Raw genomic sequence first — 19,081 nt, forward strand, 5'->3', positions numbered from 1 at the left:
ATGGACTTTCCTGCCTGGGCTAGCTTTGAAACACAATCCTCAGATCTGAACTTCCTGAGTAGCTAGGATTACAGGTGTGAGCCACCAGTGCCTGACCCCCACCCCCCCTTTTTTTCTTTTTTTTTTTTTAAATTTTTGAGTCTGGTCGTGGGGCCTGAACTCTGGGCCTGAGCACTGTCCCTCAGCTCTTCAGCTCAAGGCTAGTGCTCTACCACTTGAGCCACAGCGCCACTTCCGGCTTTTTTCTTTTTGCTTATATGGTGCTGAGGAATCAAACCCAGGGCCTCAGGCATGGAAGGCAAGCGCTCTACCACTGAGCCAACTTCCCAGCCCCCCCCCCCCTTTTTTTTTTAAGACAAGTGTATTTAAACAATTATTTCACAGATATATCTTGGCCATTTGATAATGTCAACAATTAGGTTTTCATAATTTGTCAATGCTCTAACATTTTAAATCTATAAAATTACCAACCAACCAACCAACCAACCAACCAATCAACCAACAAAACCCAACCAGCTAACCAAACAACAACAACAAAACTCTGAACAGCCTGAAGTTATGTTATATATTGTTAATTTTAAACTTCTTTGGTAGATTGGCTAGTCATAATGTATTGAACTAAATTTCTTTGGGCTCTGTTAACAATAGCAGAATGAGGACAGGAAAATTGATTTCAGATTAGTTGTTTCATGAGATCACTTATTTTTTGTACAAGTCTCAAGGAGAATGTGGCCTTCTCTTACAGTAGTTGAAAATGTCTTGTGACTAATTCATAGTGTATGGTGAAAGCATGGTGAGGTAATTGTTTTTTCTTCTCTCTCTCTCTCTCTTTTTTTTTTCCCCTGGAACTGTGGCTTGAGCTCAGGGTCTTCTGTGCACTTGGTCAGTTTCTTTTACTCATGGTTCGTCCTGTACCACTTGAGTCATGCCTCCACTTCTGGCTTTTTGGTGAATAACCTGAAGTAATCTCTTAGATGTGTCTGCCTGGGTTGGCTTTGAATCTCAGCCTCCTGAGTAATTAGAATTATAAGCTTGAGCCACTAGCACCCTCCTAGTAGTGAATTTGAATGGCAAGGTAGATAGAGCAGATGGTATGGTATTCTCCAATTGTGCTTTTGTCTTTGATGGCTGTGCTTGTGTGTTTAATTGATTTCTTGTAGATACTCTACTCAACTTCTGGCCTGGATATAGAAGCCAAACATTTAGAAAAGGCTATTGAAGTTTTTGTATAATTAAATAGCATTATAAAAAGAAAGTTAAATCCTTGTCAAGTGTAGCAAATATGGTGTCAAAATTGAGCTTTTAAAACCAAAAAGCGTTCTTAACCAGCATGAATAATACTTCCTAAATACCCTTTTGCTGTTAGAAAATTTTAAGGCACTGATTAAGTCAGTAAACAGTTTCAATCCTGTTAGTTGTACTTCCCAACATATGACAGCAATTATCTCATAAGGTTTTTAAAGTTTCAAGTGCAGAATATTATAAGGTATGGTTATTACTGGTTTGTGTCTCTTTTACTGAAGACATTTCCAGGGCCATGTATGTATACCTTCTGTAGATAGCTCCTTTTGGTTGTCTTGTGAAGAAGTCTTCTATGCTCAGAATGGAGCTTGTTTTCCTTATTACCAAACCTACTTGTCAGTTCTTTTAATTTCTGTTAAGTGGTTCTCCATAAATTCACTGCCATATCTCCTGTTTGTATTAATGCAGCTTCCCCCCCTCTTTTGTCTCTATTTATTTCCTTCTGCTGTTACATTACGTATGCCTTTGTCTACATTCACCCCACTAATCTAGTGATCTCTTCTATCTCCATCTTTCCAGTTGGAGCCATTTGATATTATTATTATATTATTCTGAAGTACTTCAGAATTTCTTAATGGTTTTTCATTGCAGTTGGAAGCTAGCCCAAGGAGGAAAAGTCCAATTACCCACCAAAGAGCTAGAAGCGGAGCAGTGGCTTAAGTGATAAAGTGCCAGCCTTTAATGAAGAAACTAAAGGTAGTGCACCTAGGGCCTGAGTTCAAGTTCCAGGATTGACACAAATAAAATAGAAGTCTGTGCCCTGTCTGTAGTGTCCCAGCTTCTGGTTCCTCCCTGCCATCAGCTCTGTGTTAAAGGACTATGAGGACTATACTTGTATCCATATCCACTCATGCTAATTGAAGTGCTATCAATTTTTTTCTCTGCTTAAACTGTAAAATTGCTCATCTAAATTCATAGTTCTTATGTTGTATTATAACTTTGAACTGGAAAATATTTTGTAACCTAACAGTAATAGTTAATTTCAGTGTTCATGAAGAATTAGCAAGAACTAAATCAGAGAGATATGGAAACAGTTCATTTTAAATACCTAAATTATAAGGATTACAAAATAAAGGCATCTTATTAGAGATAGAAAGGAAGTGATTACAACTTCAAAGCTAAATCATTCCTACAATCACTTAGCATGCGGAAGACATCAGTATTGCATGCCAAATTTTAAATTTGTTGCTTCTTACCTTGTCCTCTGAAAAGATGCATTTTAAAAGAAGTACTTTAAAATTTGCATTTTAAATTAAAGCGTTATTATAAAACAAAAGTAAATGTAACATCTGAAAAATATCAGAAAAGTGATATGTTTAGCAATTTTATCTAAGGAAATTTAGTATTATTTTCATAATATTCTAAATTTAAACTATAAGTTTTAGTAGATAGAGATTAAAATTTATCCCAATGCCCAATGTTTTTGTTAACTCCAGTTTTTTCTCAGTGTTATTGCTAAACATGTTATTGAGTTTTCTCTGGGTATCTTCTCTGTTGCTGTCTGTTGTATGATTATTGCTAGTTCCACCGGTCTAGGATTTAACATGATAAAGCAAATCTGTGGAATTAATCCTAGAAACCTCTGTCTGTTTTTTCATAGAATATCTCCAGGCCCAGAAATGACACAAAATACTTCATTTGCATTCCTAAACATTAGGAACATAGAATAAACCATTGAGCTGTAAATGTTATTGGCTTTACATATCCTGGGGAGAAAAAAAGTTAACAGCCGAATCAGGTTTATGCTAACTCATTAATTAATTAATTAATTAATTAATTTTTACCAGTCCTGGGGCTTGAACTCTGGGCCTGGGTACTGTCCTTGAGTTTCTTTTGCTCAAGGCTAGCACTCTACCACTTGAGCCACAGAGCCACTTCTGGCTTTGTCTGTAGTATTAAGGAATGGAACCTAGGGCTATATGCATGCTAGGCAAGCACTCTACCACTAAGCCACATTTCCAGCCCTAACTCATCTCTTAAGTAGACTTAACTGCACAGAGATATGATGTTGAAGGTTAACTACTTCTTCTCTGGAAGTAGATTATCAGTGCCAATTACAGGGAGATAAAAAGAAGAACCAGATATGTACAAAAGAAATGACAAACACTAGCAAATTTTAATCTTCATCATTTAGGAATGGAAGAACAATTCCAAATTTAATAGAGAGCATAGTAGTTTGAATTAAAAAAAATTCTCACAAAAACTTGCAAAGCTTATCCAAAGTACAAAGACATCCAGACATGTAAGGTTTTAATTAAAGAAATAATATTAACAGCGTTTTGTTTACCCTATCTTTCCTTGAAACCCTAAAACATTTGATAGAAGATGCTGAACATTATTCTTATTTAATAATAGCTGAGAACTAGAAATGGAAGTATTCTACTGCCAAACGTTATAATAGAGTGTTTGCTTGCCAGTAGTGTCCATGCTCAGCATGTGTGTAAAAACAGGGTTTTATGTTTAATCATATTCCTTAAAATATACTTAACTAGAAACCTGATTTCTGCCAATAGTTAAAGCAGAAAAAGTTATGACTATTCTCATTCCTTAACTCAGTACTGTACATTGCTGTCATCTGGAAGTAATAGTGCCATTTGAGCACATTGGGCCAGGTAGACAATACAGAATATACATATAGACTAAATGAAATCCAGATCCCAATAATAATGAAAGAGAAAAGACACCAGTTCCATTGGTTAAACAAAGTCACAGTATACACGGTGTTCCATAAATGAAATACAGTTTGTAAGTATGTTATTAGATTTTAAGTGAATTTGCAGTTAGCATCCCAAATGACTTAAAAACTAATAGGCTTATGCTTTTATTAGAATTTTAAAATAGAACATTTGTGCACCTTTCCTACTGATTTTCCACAATAATAAAATTCTATTTTTATGCTAAAGAATGACAGGTTTATTACCTCTTCATTGGCCTCTGAGTGGTCGGGCAGGCTCTGTACCACTGAACCGCACCTCAGGTCCAAGTGACTTCTCTGTGTGTAGGGGATTGGAGGCTGAGGACCTTTTCTAGGTCATTCTGTCCTCCTTTTACAGGCACTCTCCAGTATCTCCAGTAGTTTTAAAATTAATTGTGATTCCTATACTAGTCTTCTCTAGTCAGGTGTTATCATTGTTCCAACATTGAAGGTCAACAACAGTATTTTGTAGTAATGGCAGGGCTCTTACTTCTTCATAGGACTGGTGTTTTGTAATCATAAACAATCCACTAGGAATATTCTCCCCTCCTGTATATTTAAGTGTTCACCTATTTTAATGATTATTTTTGAAAATACACTGAGTTTGGGTTAAAAACTAATAACCAAGATATGGAAGGAGAGATGGTGTAGAGGCTGGATTCTCTTCTGCCTGTTTAGTGTTCAAGCCAGTGAAACTGATGTTTTTGTACATTACAGTTTCTTTTTTTTCTTTTGGGTCCGGTTGTGGTGCCTGAACTCTGGGCCTGGGCGCGGTCCCTCAGCTCTTCAGCTCAAGGCTAGCACTCTACCACTTTAGCCACAGCGCCACTTCCGGCTTTTTTTTTTTTCCTATTTGGTGCTGAGGAATCGAACCCAGGGCCTCGAGCATGCAAGGCAAGTGCTCTACCACTGAGCCACCTTCCCAGCCCTGTACATTACAGTTTCTACTCATCATCTCTAGTGCCATTTCACCAGTTTCATTGTTGTATAAAATGGTAGGCAGTCTTAACTACAAATCCCAGCCAAACATGGAAATACATTTACTTCTTAATGTTTTCAAAGTGAACTTTCCTAGAAGAGGCTGGCAAACTGGCTTGGGAAACACTTTACTTGCCATGGGTGTGCTACTGTACCTTGTTTATAGTTCAGGTGTTGGTTTCACTTCTTAAAGCTAGTGGTTGTGTTCTAATTGTCCTCAGAATTTTTATCATAAAAAACAGATACTATTACAGTGGGGCTGGAAAGGTGACTCAGTGGTAGAGCACTTGCCTTGCATGCATGAGGCCCTGGGTTTGATTCCTCAACACTACATAAACAAAAAAGAAAAAAACCAGAAGTGGCGCTGTGGCTCAAGTGGTAGAGTACTAGCCTTAAGCTGAAGAGCTGAGGGACAGCACCCAGACCCAGAGTTCAGGCCCCACTACTGGACCCCCCCAAAACAAACAAACAAGAAAAAACAAACAAAACTATTACAGTGTGACTAAACTTCCAACTGTTAACAATATCAATAACCTGACTCCTGGAATGCCTGATACGTGAACCCCTCCTCCAACCTCTAACCTCTCTCTGTATATTCCATTACTTTGGCATTATAGTAGCCATATTTTTGGACTTTAACAATAATTGTATTGTCCAAATGTTCATGTTTAAACATCATTACATACACTTAAATATACAGTCTTTCATTTTAAAATTTGATGTCTTATGAATCATCCTTGGTATGTAGACTGCTTCTCTTTCCTTGCTTCTCTTCCCTTTCCTTTCCTTTTATCTGTTGAAGAACTTAAGCATTTGACCTGTAAAATTTCCCCTCAGTCTTGATATGCCTAATTGTATTTTCCTTCATTCTTGGCATTTCCTCAAATTGGAACCTGCATTCAGATATGGGATCAGATTCAGGTTGAGTTCTTTGGCCAGGATTGTAGGAGGCTTATAATGTCTTCCTAGCTTCTTTGAAGATCTCTGACTTTGATACTTACTGTCCCTGGCTAGTAACTTATTGGATTACAACATGTTGATATCTTTTTTTTTTTTTTTTTTTGCATTAGTCAATTGGAATATATTTATAGGGACTCTTGCCCTCAGGTGCTATTTGTTTATTTAGAATATATCCATACACAGGCATCATGTATATATAAACACATAATATATTTGTAATATATTTATATTATACACATGCACGTATGTACATACACTTATCAATTATGTTTTCTTTTTCACTTTTGCAGTGCTGCAGATCATTCATGAAGCTTCATGAGTTCTAGATAAGCACTCTACCACTCAGCTGTATCTCCTAGTCAGTCCATGATATAGCTGCAGTTTTGAAAACCTGCTTTCTTAATCAGTTTTCTTTTGTTTAAACTCCTTGTGCCAATACTGACATTTTGTGTTTTCCCTCTCCCCACCCACCTGAAATTCCATCTTTCATTTGGCAGAGAACCAGAATTTATGTTTTTCTGGGTAGTTCACCAATTTTTTCATTGTTCTGCCTGTCTTGTGGAATCTACAGTGTATACATTTTGAAAATCTGTATTTATGAAGAGCAGTTTTCTAACTTGTAAGTTACTGTGAATAAAAAAAATCCCTTTTAATTTTCAGATATTTGAAAATTCTCAATATAAAGCCTGGTATAAATTAAATATTGTTATTACCCTAAAACACTGCTCTAAGTCTAACCTTGTTTCTCATGCTTCTGTCAAAATTTTACCAGAAACATAAAAACCCCAGTATGTAGGAAATGAATAGAATCCTAGAGCAGTGATTTCATCTTTTGTAATTTATTTTTTCCTGAGAATCATTATTATTTTCCAATAATGATGAAAAATAAAAATAAATGGAGAAATCTTCACCTTGTTTTGTTTTTTTTTTGGTTAGTCATGGGACAGTACCCAGGGCCTGGGTACTGTCCCTGAGCCTCTTTGTGCTCAAAGATAGCCCTTTTCCATTTGAGTCATAGCACCACTGCCAGTTTTTGAGTGGTTAATTGGAGATAAAGTCTCAGTGGGACATTTCTGCCTGGGCTGGCTTTGAACCAAGAGCCCCAGATCTCAGCCTCCTGAGGATTGCAAACATGAGCGCCCCACCCTCTTCACTTCTTTCATAACCGGATTTAGTTACTTACCATTCATGGTAGAATAAAAGAAGCTAAATTTTTTTTAATTCTTCTTCTTCTTAAGAAGCTAAAGATTTTTTAATTCTTCTTCTTCCTTCTTTTTCTTCCTCCTCCTCCGTCGGTTGTAGCCTGGATTCTGGGCCTGGGCATTGTGCCTCAGCTCTTCAGCTAAAGGCTGTGCTCTACCACTTGAGCTACAGTGCCACTTCTGGATTTTTCTGCTTATGTGGTGCTGAGGAATCAAACCCAGGGCCTCGTGCATGTAAGGCAAGCACTCTACCACTGAACCACTTCCCAGCCCCCTAATTCTTCTTTCTTATTCCTCCTCCTCTTTTTCTTCTTTCTCCTCCTCCTCTCCCTTCCCTCATGCCTCCTCCTTCTCTCCCCCCACCTCCTCTTGCCATAATGGTTAACAAAAGACACAGAATTCGTTGAGCACTGGTGACTCGCACTTGTAATCCTAGCTGAGCTCTGAGGATTGCAGTTAGCAGCCAGCCCAGGCAGCAAAGTCTGTGAGACTCTCATTTCCAAAAAACTACTTAAAAAAAAAAAGCTGGAAGTGGGGCTGTGGCTCAATTGGTAGTACATTAGCCTTGAGCAAAAGAAGCTCAGGGACATCATCAGACCCTGAGTTCAAGCCCCACTACCAGCACCAAAAACAAAACCCAAAACAAAGACAGATGCAGAATTAGCCAGATGCCTGTGGCTCAGGTCTGTATTCCAAACTTCTCAGGAGGCTGAGAACTGACGAACATGGTTTGAAGCCAGCTCAGTCAGGAAAGTCCATGAAGTAAATAAATACCAGAAAAAGTTAAAGTAGAGTTGTGGTTCAAATGGTAATGCACAGTGCACAGCCAGCCTTGAACAAAAATGCTCAGGGACAGCACCCAGGCCCTGAGTGCAAGCCCTAGTACCTGTGTGGATGTGTATGTGGTATGTGTGTGTGTGTGTGTGTGCGCGCGCGTGCACGCGTGCACGCACACACAAACATAAACACAGATGAAGAGTTAACAGAAGACTATCAAGAGGCTACTGGCAAATAAAATCTAGCCTCCAGTTCTAAATCACATAGCCAACTTCTGAGCAAGTACTCAGTTCATTGAAACATGTTCCATCATTTTACAATTAACAAATTGTCTTTTTCCTTTATTTATATACTTTACCATAGAATTATGGGAGCCAGGAGTCTAGGATGCTCCTTTCCTGGTTTTCTGTAATTATATATAAAGGCTAGTCTAGAGATACTTCCAAATACATAATGATAAAAAAAAAGAAAGTTAGGGGGCTGGGGGTTTAGACCAGCGGAAGGGCGCCTGCCCGGCGCGTGCAAGGCCCTGGGTTTGGTCCTCAGCCCTGGAAAAAAAAAGGAAAAAAAAAGTGCATTGAAACATTTGTAGTTTTTCAGCACATCACTGTTTCTCCTTTGTGTTAGAATGGGACAAAGAATATTTGATGTGACCATTTTCCTAGATAATTTTGCAGTATGGAGTAAATTTTCTCAAATTAGAATCTATAAGAAATGTGGTCCAGGTCATTAGGCTCCTGTTAATCAGAAGTTTGCTTTATAATAATAATATATTTATGATGTTGTCATTTCTATTCCTCTTCATCTCTTTGTGTGGGTATTGTGATTACTTGATTACATCTACTTGGCATAGTGGGTTTTAAAACAGCATTTATAATTCTTCTGGCCTAGTAGGCAAAATGAGAATATGGAAAGACAATTGGTGGTTGAAGCATGATAGTTTCCTTTTGCCTTCATGTAGTATTTAGTGAGTTGCAGACTTGGAATAAGAGAATTGAGTATCATTTTGTTCTGGTCTGGAAAATGATTATTTTATCCCACTGGAAACAGATTAAATTGAGGTGTAGGTATCTCATTATCTTTCATATAGAATCACTACACTTTTCATAGGCTTTATATTTTTTGTGGTTTCCAGGTTTATTTTTTCATGAAAATAAGGGTCTGTTAAAGCTAGATACAAACATTACATGGAAAGTTCTTTGAGAGCATCTATTATGTCAAAAAGGTTTCTTACTTAGAATCCTGCCATTCATAACACTGGTCATTGTAAATATTTGGGTTCCTATATTATGTATTAGAGGTGTGTGGACTTTGCTGTCTGATTATTCTACTGTTGCCTTTTTATCAGAACTTTTTGCTATTACATAATACCTAACAGTTATGACACTCATTTTGGACCTTGCTTTGGAGCTATATGCTATTATTGATGGAGGTCAGGATATGGTACCCCAAAATGACACCTTGGCATGTTTTATATATATATATATATATATATATATATATATATATTATATGGATATTTACATATATGTATATTTTAAAACAGTCTTGGGGCTTGAACTCTGGGCTTGGGTATACTTCCCCTAGTCATTTTTTGTTTGAGGCTTATGTTCTACTACTTGAGCCACAGCTTCACTCCTGTCCTTTTGGCAATTAACTGGAGATAAGAGTCTCAGACTTTTCTGCCTGGGCTGTCTTTGAACTGCGATCCTCAAATCTGAGCCTCCTGAGTAGCAAGGATTACAGATGTAAGCCACCAGCGCCTGACTAGCATACTTATTCTTGACATAGCTTTTATAGTCACAGAATAAAAACATTCTGTAATTTCTTTAAGTTGCCTGAGATCTGTTCATATTCCCTTGACTTTGTTGATATCTGGTAATTTCCACTCATATTATCTCCCACATTTAGCTCAAAGCCTAGCACACAGTTGGCTTTCAGAAGTGCAGTTATTTGTGTTTTACTAGGCACTGTGTTGCAACACATTGAGAATATAGAGATTTACAAGGTAATTTAAAGAGGCACTTACTATTCACATTGGGCAGCAAGGTAGTATATATAAATATCACAGAAGTTGGTTTCAAAATTACACTATCAATATCAATCAAGAGTTTTTCATCAATTTTAGCTTTCTATGTGATTTGGCTTTGTTTTCACATATCCATGGACATGTACTATATGCTATATAATATTAAATATTTTAATGTTTTGGCTCAGATACTTTAAGGTAGTTTTTGTTGTAGCAATATAGTAATTATAAATTTGTAGTCACAGATATATAATTATACACACATGTATGGGGTTTCCTTTTTATAAAATCATAACTTCATATCATGCTGTGTAATGTTTTTGTTATAAATTTCAACTTGTTTTTCTCCACAGGCAGCAGAAGATGTCATTTTCATTGGGCCTGATACACGTGCTATTCAAGCCATGGGTGACAAGATTGAAAGCAAATTATTAGCCAAGCAAGCAAAGGTTAACACAATTCCTGGCTTTGATGGTGTAGTCAAGGTGAGAAACTATTTTGCTCAAATCTTTATAGTATGTCCTCAGATCAAACATTCTGTGAGAGAATATGGGTAAAATATATGGTTTTGAGTATATATGAGGGAAAAAAGTAGTGGCATTTAACTTGGATTATTTTTAGTGGTATGAGCTGAAAAGAATGAGAATCTAGTTAAGCACTTGTGTGTAATGAATCAGCATTGACTCACGTGGGAATAAACTTGGTAATTAAAAAATGTGTTGTCAGATATCGGATTACATTTAATGATGAAATGATGTTCTATATATTTTTACCTTGAACTTCTTTCCATATACATCAGATATAAATAGTCATTCTGTACATAAACAGCTATGAATAACTAGAATCGCCAACATTTATCATGGGCTTTTGCAGCTGAAAAATTCTGAGGATGTCCAGCAATTGGAGTATATATAGCTTGCTTTCCTCCACAGGAGGAAAGTTCTTTTTTCGTGAGAAGTGACTTTCTCTGTAGTGTTTTAACCTTGTGATTTGAGTAAGTTTGCAAGAACTTTTCATCTTAGTGTTTATTTTTCATTCCCCTAGCATATCCTATTGGACAGTTTTTCAAAATTGCACAGAACCATTACAAAATAGCTACAAAGATTGGTCTCTGCTTCATGAATAGCCTCAGCTATTCATGCCTGTACTTACCTGTGCACTCCTCTCTCTGTTCATACACACACCACTCACCAAACAACCTGAGATTGAAAATGTTTGGAAGAAATGTGCTTGTTGTTAACAACAAAAAAAGATTTTCTTTTTTGTCGTTAGTCCCTAATGCTGTCTATATAACATTAACATTAACTTACATTAACATTGTAAATCACTAAAAGGGACTTAATGTATATGGAAGTGTATGTATTTATATATATCTAGTATATATCTCTATTTATCAATATTTATCTATCTATATATGTACTATACCATACTTTTTTTATATGAGACTTGAGCATCTTCAGATTTTAATATTGCTGTTGGTGTGTGTGTGTGTGTGTGTGTGTGTGTGTGTGTGTGTGTGTGTGTGTGTGTGTGAGTAGTACATGTGGAACTGGTGCTTCTCTCTGGTTACTGAAGAAGAATGATGATATTTATCTCAGTCTATTTTCATCTATTTTGTCTCTTGTTACAATGAAGGGGTGTTCTACATCTGTAATTCTTCCTCTTATACTCCAGTTGTGTTTGTCTAAACCTTGGCGGAGTACAGGTTTTACTGATTTTCTTTTCTCTGTTCTATATGAAAATTCATAGCTTTTGCCTCCTTTCGTTTCCATTGCTATTAAAAATACTGAACCAATAGATATGGTCACTTGGCTAAAGTGGAAGGAGGTATGATAAACAAGACTCATATGATGAGGGGAAAGGACATTTATGATTCTCATATAGCAGATAATCCTCCACTGCTCTAGAGCTACTACCTTTTCTGTTCCTTTTTTTAGCTGAACATCTTGGAAAACTTGACCCCACTTGCTTTTTTGTTTATATCTTTTACCTTCACTTAATCTGTAATCTACTGCAACCTTGATTCTTACTCATTCTCACTGCATTTCTCTTGCAAAGCTCTTCAGCCCAAGCTGGCTTTGAACATGCAAACCTCCTGCTTCTGTCTACCAAGCCCTATGATTACAGGGATTACCACCATGCCCAGCATACATTCAACATTTTTTTTCCTGGTACCAGGCCTTGAACTCAGTACCTAGCACTCTTGCTTTGCCTTTTCCACTCATGGCTGGCTTTATACCACTTGAGCCATACAGTCAGTTCAGATTTTTGCTGGTCAATTGGAGGTGGAATCTTGAAGACTTTACTAGGTGGGCTGGCTGTGAACTTTGATTCTCAGATGTCAGCCTCTTGAATAGCTAGGATTACAGGTGTGAGTCATTGGTCCTGCACTTGAACAGACATCTTTCAAATGAAGAAATACACATAGCTAATAGATACATCAAAAAGTATTAAATATATTTCGCCATCAGGGAAATGTATATCAAAATGACCTTGAGATTCCATCTTCTCTCAGTCAGTATGGCTGTCATCAAGAAAACAGTAACTACGTGTTGCTGAGGATGTGGGAATGGGGCACAGGAAACCCTTATGTACTGGTGATAGGAATATAAATTAGTACAGCCACTGTGGAGATCAGTATAGAGGTTTCTTACCAAACTGAAAATGGAAAGACCTGTGGTCTAGATATGTATCCAAAGGGAACAAAATCACCATATAATAGTGATGTTTATTATGACACTATTCATGATAACCAAGCTGTGGAATAAGCCTAGAAGCCTAGCAATGAATGAATGGATAAAGAAAATGTGTTATATATACACAGTAGAATGTTATTTTAATACTATGATATGTTTTTTCTTATATATGCAATTAATATATTGACTAGTATGCAATTAATATATTAGTAAATTTTCTTTCCTTCTACCTTTCCTTCTCTTATTTAGTTATTTTAAATTATTATTTTTAAATATTATTGTTTTATTAGTTTTGAAATAAATTCTCACTGTTGCTTGGTTTGGTGTGCCTATTACTCATTGTGCCTTTCATTTTTTTTTTAAAGTAATCTCTTCATTAGAGAGAGAAACTAATGTTTGCAAAATGTAATTTTTGAGTAATCACTTGACACCAGATATTTGCCTTTACCGAGTTTAGTTTTATTAACTTGATTTTGGGACAGTTAGAGCAGAGGATTAAGAGTATAGATGTGGAAAGCAGGAATTAGGATCCCCGCTTATTTGTTTAGCTGAGTTATAAGCCGCAAACCCTGATTTCAAAGAGCTTTAAGTTCTTTTATGGAGACTTTCAATGTATTCAGACAGTTTAATGCATTTGAGTAATACTGAGTTCAGAGTGCATGAGGCTGTAGATTTGGAGCTGATATTGAATTTTAGGGTATCATGGCAGAGTTCCCAGGGAAAGTGATAGCTAAGAGATACTTGAGGTATGAGAAGTAATGAGTGAACTATAAAATGAGCCTCATGGGGGACACAGCTCTGTTGTCAGTGAAAACATTGCAAAACCTTGGTAGCTCCAGATGTGCAGTGTGAAGGAGTTAGAGAGGAAGCTTAGGTTATCGATAATGATGGCATGAATGCTGTGCAGCTGATATTGGATGCTTGTGGCTTTGGGAGCCTGCTAATAGTTTCATGCAGACGGATTAACATGAGACAATTGTGGGATTAGAAAAATTGTTTTGTTTGCTATTTAGAAAATGGATCAGCAGAGAGTTAAACTTGTATAGGTATTCAAATTAGAACCCTCTTTCTTTAGTTTAGGCAAGCAATGATAGAGACCTAAATTAAATGCTGGAATACAGCAAAGTAGATGTTGTTGAGGAAGATGTTACAAGGTTGGGTTGTCTGTTGGATATGGGATCTGTTTGTTATCAGGAAACAGTGGGAGAGATTATCAATAATTGCACTTCTACCCTTGGTTCCAACACTTAGCAACACACCATTTTTTTTAGGGAAGTTCATTTAATACTTAAAAAAATTTATTGGCGCTGGGCGCCGGTGGCTCATGCTTGTAATCCTAGCTACTCAGGAGGCTGAGATCTGAGAATCGCAGTTCAAAGCCAGCCTGGGCAGGAACATCTGTGAGACTCTTATCTCCAGTAAGCCACTCGAAAGTTGGAAGTGGCACTGTGGCTTAAGCGGTAGAGCGCTCGCCTTGAGCTGAAGAGCACAGGGATAGTGCCCAGATCCAGAGTTCAAGCCCCACGACCAAAAAAAAAAAAAAAAAAAAAAAAAAAATATATATATATATATATGTATATATATTGTCAAGGTGATGATGTACAGAGGGGTTATAGTTGCATAAGTAAGGTAGTAACTATATTTCTTATTGAACCTGTTAACTCCTCCCTCATTTTTCTCCCCCCTCCCTCGTCAAGTGGTACAGTTCATTTCCAACATATTATGTTGTGAATATCACTGTTGCATTGGTTTCCCCTTTGTCCTTTGTCTCACCATTCTGTTGTGCCCCTTCCCTTCCCTAATTCAGATAAATGTATATACAATACCGGGGCTATCAAAATCAAATAAAGTGACAACAAAGGATAAACCATACAGGAAAAAAAAAACAAAAGAAAAAAGAAATCACATAGTACACTAAAAACAACAATAAAGAAAAACCTCTTGTGTCCATGTCCTAGAGTTCATTCATTTAATACTTTAAAAAAAAGAATTTTTAAAAAAACTTTTAAAAATTATCTTTAGCTGGGCGCTGGTGCCTCCCACCTGTAGTCCTAGCTACTAAGGAGCTGAGATCTGAGGATCGCGGGTCAAAGCCAGCCTTTCAGTAAAGTTCACTAGACTCTTAACCAATTATCCACCAGAAAACTGGAAGTGGTGCTCTGGCTCAAAGTGTTAGAGTGCTAGCCTTGAGCAAAAGAGCTCAAGGACAGTGCCCAGACCTTGAGTTCAAGTCCTATGGCCTACAAAAAAAAAAAAAAAAGAAAAAAAGAAAGAAAGAAAAAAGAAAATAGAATATTAAACACCGCTATATTTTCCCTGCTAAGCTGAGAATAATGGATTAAATTTTATTAGCATACATTTCATTGTGTCATATTCATATGTGCTTATAGTGTACTCACAAAATTCAGTGTTCTATTTTTTCTTGTTTCTCCTTCACCCTTTCAAACAAGTTTTACAAGGTTTCATTATTTTCTTCTCATAGATGCATATAAAATACTTCAATTGTATTCACTCTCCTGCCTTTACCTTCTCTTTTGGCCCTACAGACCCTTCTGGTTTCTATAATAGTGCTTTTTATATTCGTCCGTCCGTCCGTCCGTCCGTCTACCTACCTACCTACCTACCTACCTACCTACCTACCTACCTACCTACCTACCTACCTAGGTGCTGGTCTAGGGGCTTGAAATCAGGGCTTAGGTGTTGTCTCTGAGTTTTTTTTCTCAAGGCTAGCACTCTTACTACTGAGCCACAACTCTACTTCTGGCTTTTTTGGTAGCTAATTTGAGATGAGTCTCATGGACTTTCCTGCCTGGGCTGGCTTTGAACTGTAATGCTCAAATTTCAGACTCCTGAATAACTAGGATTATAGGAATGAGCCACTGGTGCCCAGCTTGTACAACTTATTTTTAAGGTCTGGATTCCTCATATGTTAGAGAACATGGATTATTTGCTTCCTCATTCTGGCCTATTTCTCTTCACATAGATATCTTTAGCTCCTCCTATTTTCCAGGAAATGGTATAATTTCATTCTTCCTTATAGCTGAATAGTACTCTGTTGCGTGTGTGTAGTTTTTTCACATTTTCTTTGTCCGTATTGCTTATGTTGCTGATATAAACATGTGTGTATGGGCCTCTTGATTGTATGCTGACTTACATTCTTTCAGTTCTATGTCCAGACTTGGTACTGCAAGGTTACCTGACAATTAATTCTTTCTTTCTTTCTTTCCTCCCTCCCTCCCTCTTTCCCTCCCTCCCTTCCATCTTCCTCCCTTCTTCCCTCTTTCCTTCCTTCTTTCTATCTTTCTTTCTTTTCCTTCCTTTTTTTGTCGGTCATGGTACTTGAACTCTGGGCCTGGGCACCATCCCCTAGCTCTTCAACTCAAGGCTAGTGGTCTACCTCTTGAGCCACCACAGTGCCACTTCCCTGACAATTCTTCTTTTAGTTTCTTTAGGAAACTTCATACTGATCTCTGTAATAGCTGCACTAATTTACATTACCAGCAACTGTACATAAGGTCTTCCATCTCTGTCCTTGCCAGCATTTGTTATTGATGATAGCTATTTTGACTGGGCTGAAATAGACTCAGCATCCTTTTGATTTACATTTCTTCTGTGGCTAAGGATGTTAAACATTTTCATGTATTTAGTAATCATATGTACTTTTCCTTTTGAGAACTGTTTGTTTACTCAATTTGCTTGTTTATTAATTGAATTGTTTATTCTTTTAGTGTTTAATTATTGGAGCTCTTTATACATTCAGAGTATTGCCTTTCATCTAATGAATAGCTCAAAAATTTTTTTTTCCTATTCTGTAGGTTGAGTCTTGATTTTGGTAATTGTTACTTTTGCTGTGCAGAAGCTTTTACTTTGATGCAGTCTCATTGTAAGCCTGCCTGCCTGCCTGCCTGCCTGCCTGCCTGCCTGCCTCCCTCCCTCCCTCCCTCCCACCCTCCCTCACCCCCTCCCTTCCTCCCCCCCCCCTCCCTCCCTTCCTTCCTTCCTTCCTTCCGCCAGTCGCCAGTCGTTGCTGTCCCTGAGCTTTTTTGCTCAAGGCTAGCACTTCACCACTTAAGCCACAGCTCTACTTCTGGCATTTTTGGTGGTTAATTGGAGATAAAGGCCTCATGGACTTTCCTACTCAGGCTGGCTTTGAACTGGAATCCTCAGATCTCAGGCTTCCAGGTAGCTAGGAGCACAGGTGTGAGCCACCAGGACCTGGATTTTAGTTTCTTTGAAAATTGGTTGGCTATGTGGGTTTATTTCTGGATCTTCTACAGTCCAAGTCTATACCAGTGCCAAACTGTTTTTGTTCCTATTGCTTTGAAGCATAATTTGAAGTCAGGTATTGTGAAACATTAATCTCTTCTATTTCTTTGTCTTATCTTATTGTTATGGCTAAGATTGCAGGAGAGTAAACAGAGTGAACACTTTTTTAATCTTTAATCATTAATTCTTCTTAGCATCTTTTTTTTTAGTTCAATATTTGAGATTTCATTTACTTCACTATCATTAAATCCCTTGGTTGTGTGATAGTTGACTTTTTGAAATAGCTTGTTGCCTCATTGTTTCATATTTCTTGTTTCTATGTTGTGATTTGCTCATCTCAGGTCAAGTCATTTGTTTGAGTGTTTAATTATCTGAAATCTTTCAATTGAATTATTCTTTGTTTGGACAGGAATAGGTAATGGTAGGATTGATGTGCCATTTTTCACCACTCTTCAGTGTATTTGAAAAATATCACTGAGTCAAAGAGGCAATGATTGAAATCCTTAGAGAGCTTAAATTTAATGAGACAGGGAAAAGAAGAATCTACCACAATCCACATAATAAATACATAAATGGCATGTTCATCATCCTTAAGATACAGCTAGCTGCTGGATCTGTTGACTCAGGCCTGTGATTCCAGCCCTCAGGAGGACTGGCATATGAATCAAGATACAAACAAACAAAACAAAGGATGAAGTCAGGGTGAGGCCTGTCCCTTCCTAGCTGTTAGGTTGACTTCAGGTTTTTGATGTGCCTTCTTGAGACCCTGCCTTACTTTGTAGCCTCCCACCCAAGGACAACAGTGGTTTTCGCTATGTTTCTTTGGTTAGCCTCTTTTCCAAGTCTCCATACCTCAGTGTTCTAGGCATCTATTTTTGGTTTAGAGATTCCCCCTGGCCACATGACCCCTTTACTACTTTCAATCAGCATGCTTCATGAATGTTGTTATGTACCTCATTGTTGCATTTAAGGTCCATCTTTTTTTTTTTTTTTCACAAGCCTGTGAGTTACATAAAAACTTAGATAATGCTTTAAAAAAATTCTGTGTTTTCTGGGCCCTGTATATGGCTAATCTTAATTGATTTTGTGAAAAGAGAAGAGAGTTTAGCAAAGTAGAGTAGGATGTGCTGAGGCCAAGGAGATTTGGGGTGGAGGGCACCGGGCTTAATGGGATCAGATGGGGCTGAGACCTGCCATGTAGGCAGGCTTGATTAAGTACTGAAACCAAGCTGAGGAGTTTGATCTTGTTTCTAAGACAATGGGAAGTCATGAAAATTTAAATGGATTTTGGGAAGATGTTCTGTTTTGTTTGCATTTGTTTTATTTTCTAGTCAGAGTCTCACTATGTAGCCCAAGCTGGTGTACATTGCCATCCTCCTGCCTTCAGCCTTGTGAGTGTTGGAATTACTGCTGTGCACCACCACATCTGTCTGCTAGTTTGTTTTGATAACATTTAATTCCTTAACAGTCATTATACTTTTAAGCATGATGAATTTAGTTTGTAAAATGTTAAAGTCATGTGAAATGTGAAATTACAGTATTTTTTAGCAAAAAGGTTTACCATGTTCCTGCGAGTATATAATGTTAAATAAAAGTTCTCCACCCCTTCTCCCAGCCTCTTCTGTATTTGAGCAGTAATTTAAGATGGGTCTTTTGTTCATACATAAACTTCCATGTGTATTCAAAACCATATTTCTTTTTGAATGTAGGTAAGGTCATACCATGTGTATTGCTGCATTCTTTTTCCCCCACAAGGCATATTAGGTACATCTTGCATATATAATATATTCAGCACCTAAGTTATCCTTTAAAAACAGAATTCTGGTTCAACATTCTCCTGCATAGAACCAAGGCCTTTGAGATTTTGGAACACATCTGGTAAGGCCTGGCCAGAACATGACCATGCCTCCACTCTTACTCATCTCTCTTTTCTGCTGCTCCCTTAGTATGTTTCAGCTCTAGCCTCATGGACCTTCTTTCTTTTTCTATATAAACATACTATGTTCCTTTGCAATCAGAGTTCTCATACATGCCTGCCTGTGTAAGATCCTTTTCCTCTAATCTTCCCATGACAGGGAACTTTTTTTGTTCTTAGGTTTCAAGTATTACTTCAGATGATGCTTTGAGTTGTGTGTCTCAGTTTTCCTTGTTACTCCTTCTGTTAGAACTCTGTTGC

The 19,081-nt window shown here is 37.4% G+C and overlaps 1 protein-coding gene across 1 annotated transcript in view; it reads left to right on the forward strand.

Annotated features, from left to right (window-relative positions):
* Positions 1-19,081, forward strand: part of LOC122110156 (propionyl-CoA carboxylase alpha chain, mitochondrial-like) — a gene marked incomplete at its 3' end in the record, with an annotated part of 126,603 nt that overhangs the window by 70,195 nt on the left and 37,327 nt on the right. Inside the window, exon 7 of the mRNA XM_042682655.1 lies at positions 10,297-10,428. Coding sequence (XP_042538589.1) covers positions 10,297-10,428 — 132 coding nt within the window. The remainder of the gene's footprint in view (positions 1-10,296; positions 10,429-19,081) is intronic.

The sequence above is a fragment of the Dipodomys spectabilis genome, unplaced genomic scaffold, assembly GCF_019054845.1.
Source record: "Dipodomys spectabilis isolate Male_0828 unplaced genomic scaffold, ASM1905484v1 ptg000075l, whole genome shotgun sequence".
NCBI lineage: Eukaryota > Metazoa > Chordata > Mammalia > Rodentia > Heteromyidae > Dipodomys > Dipodomys spectabilis.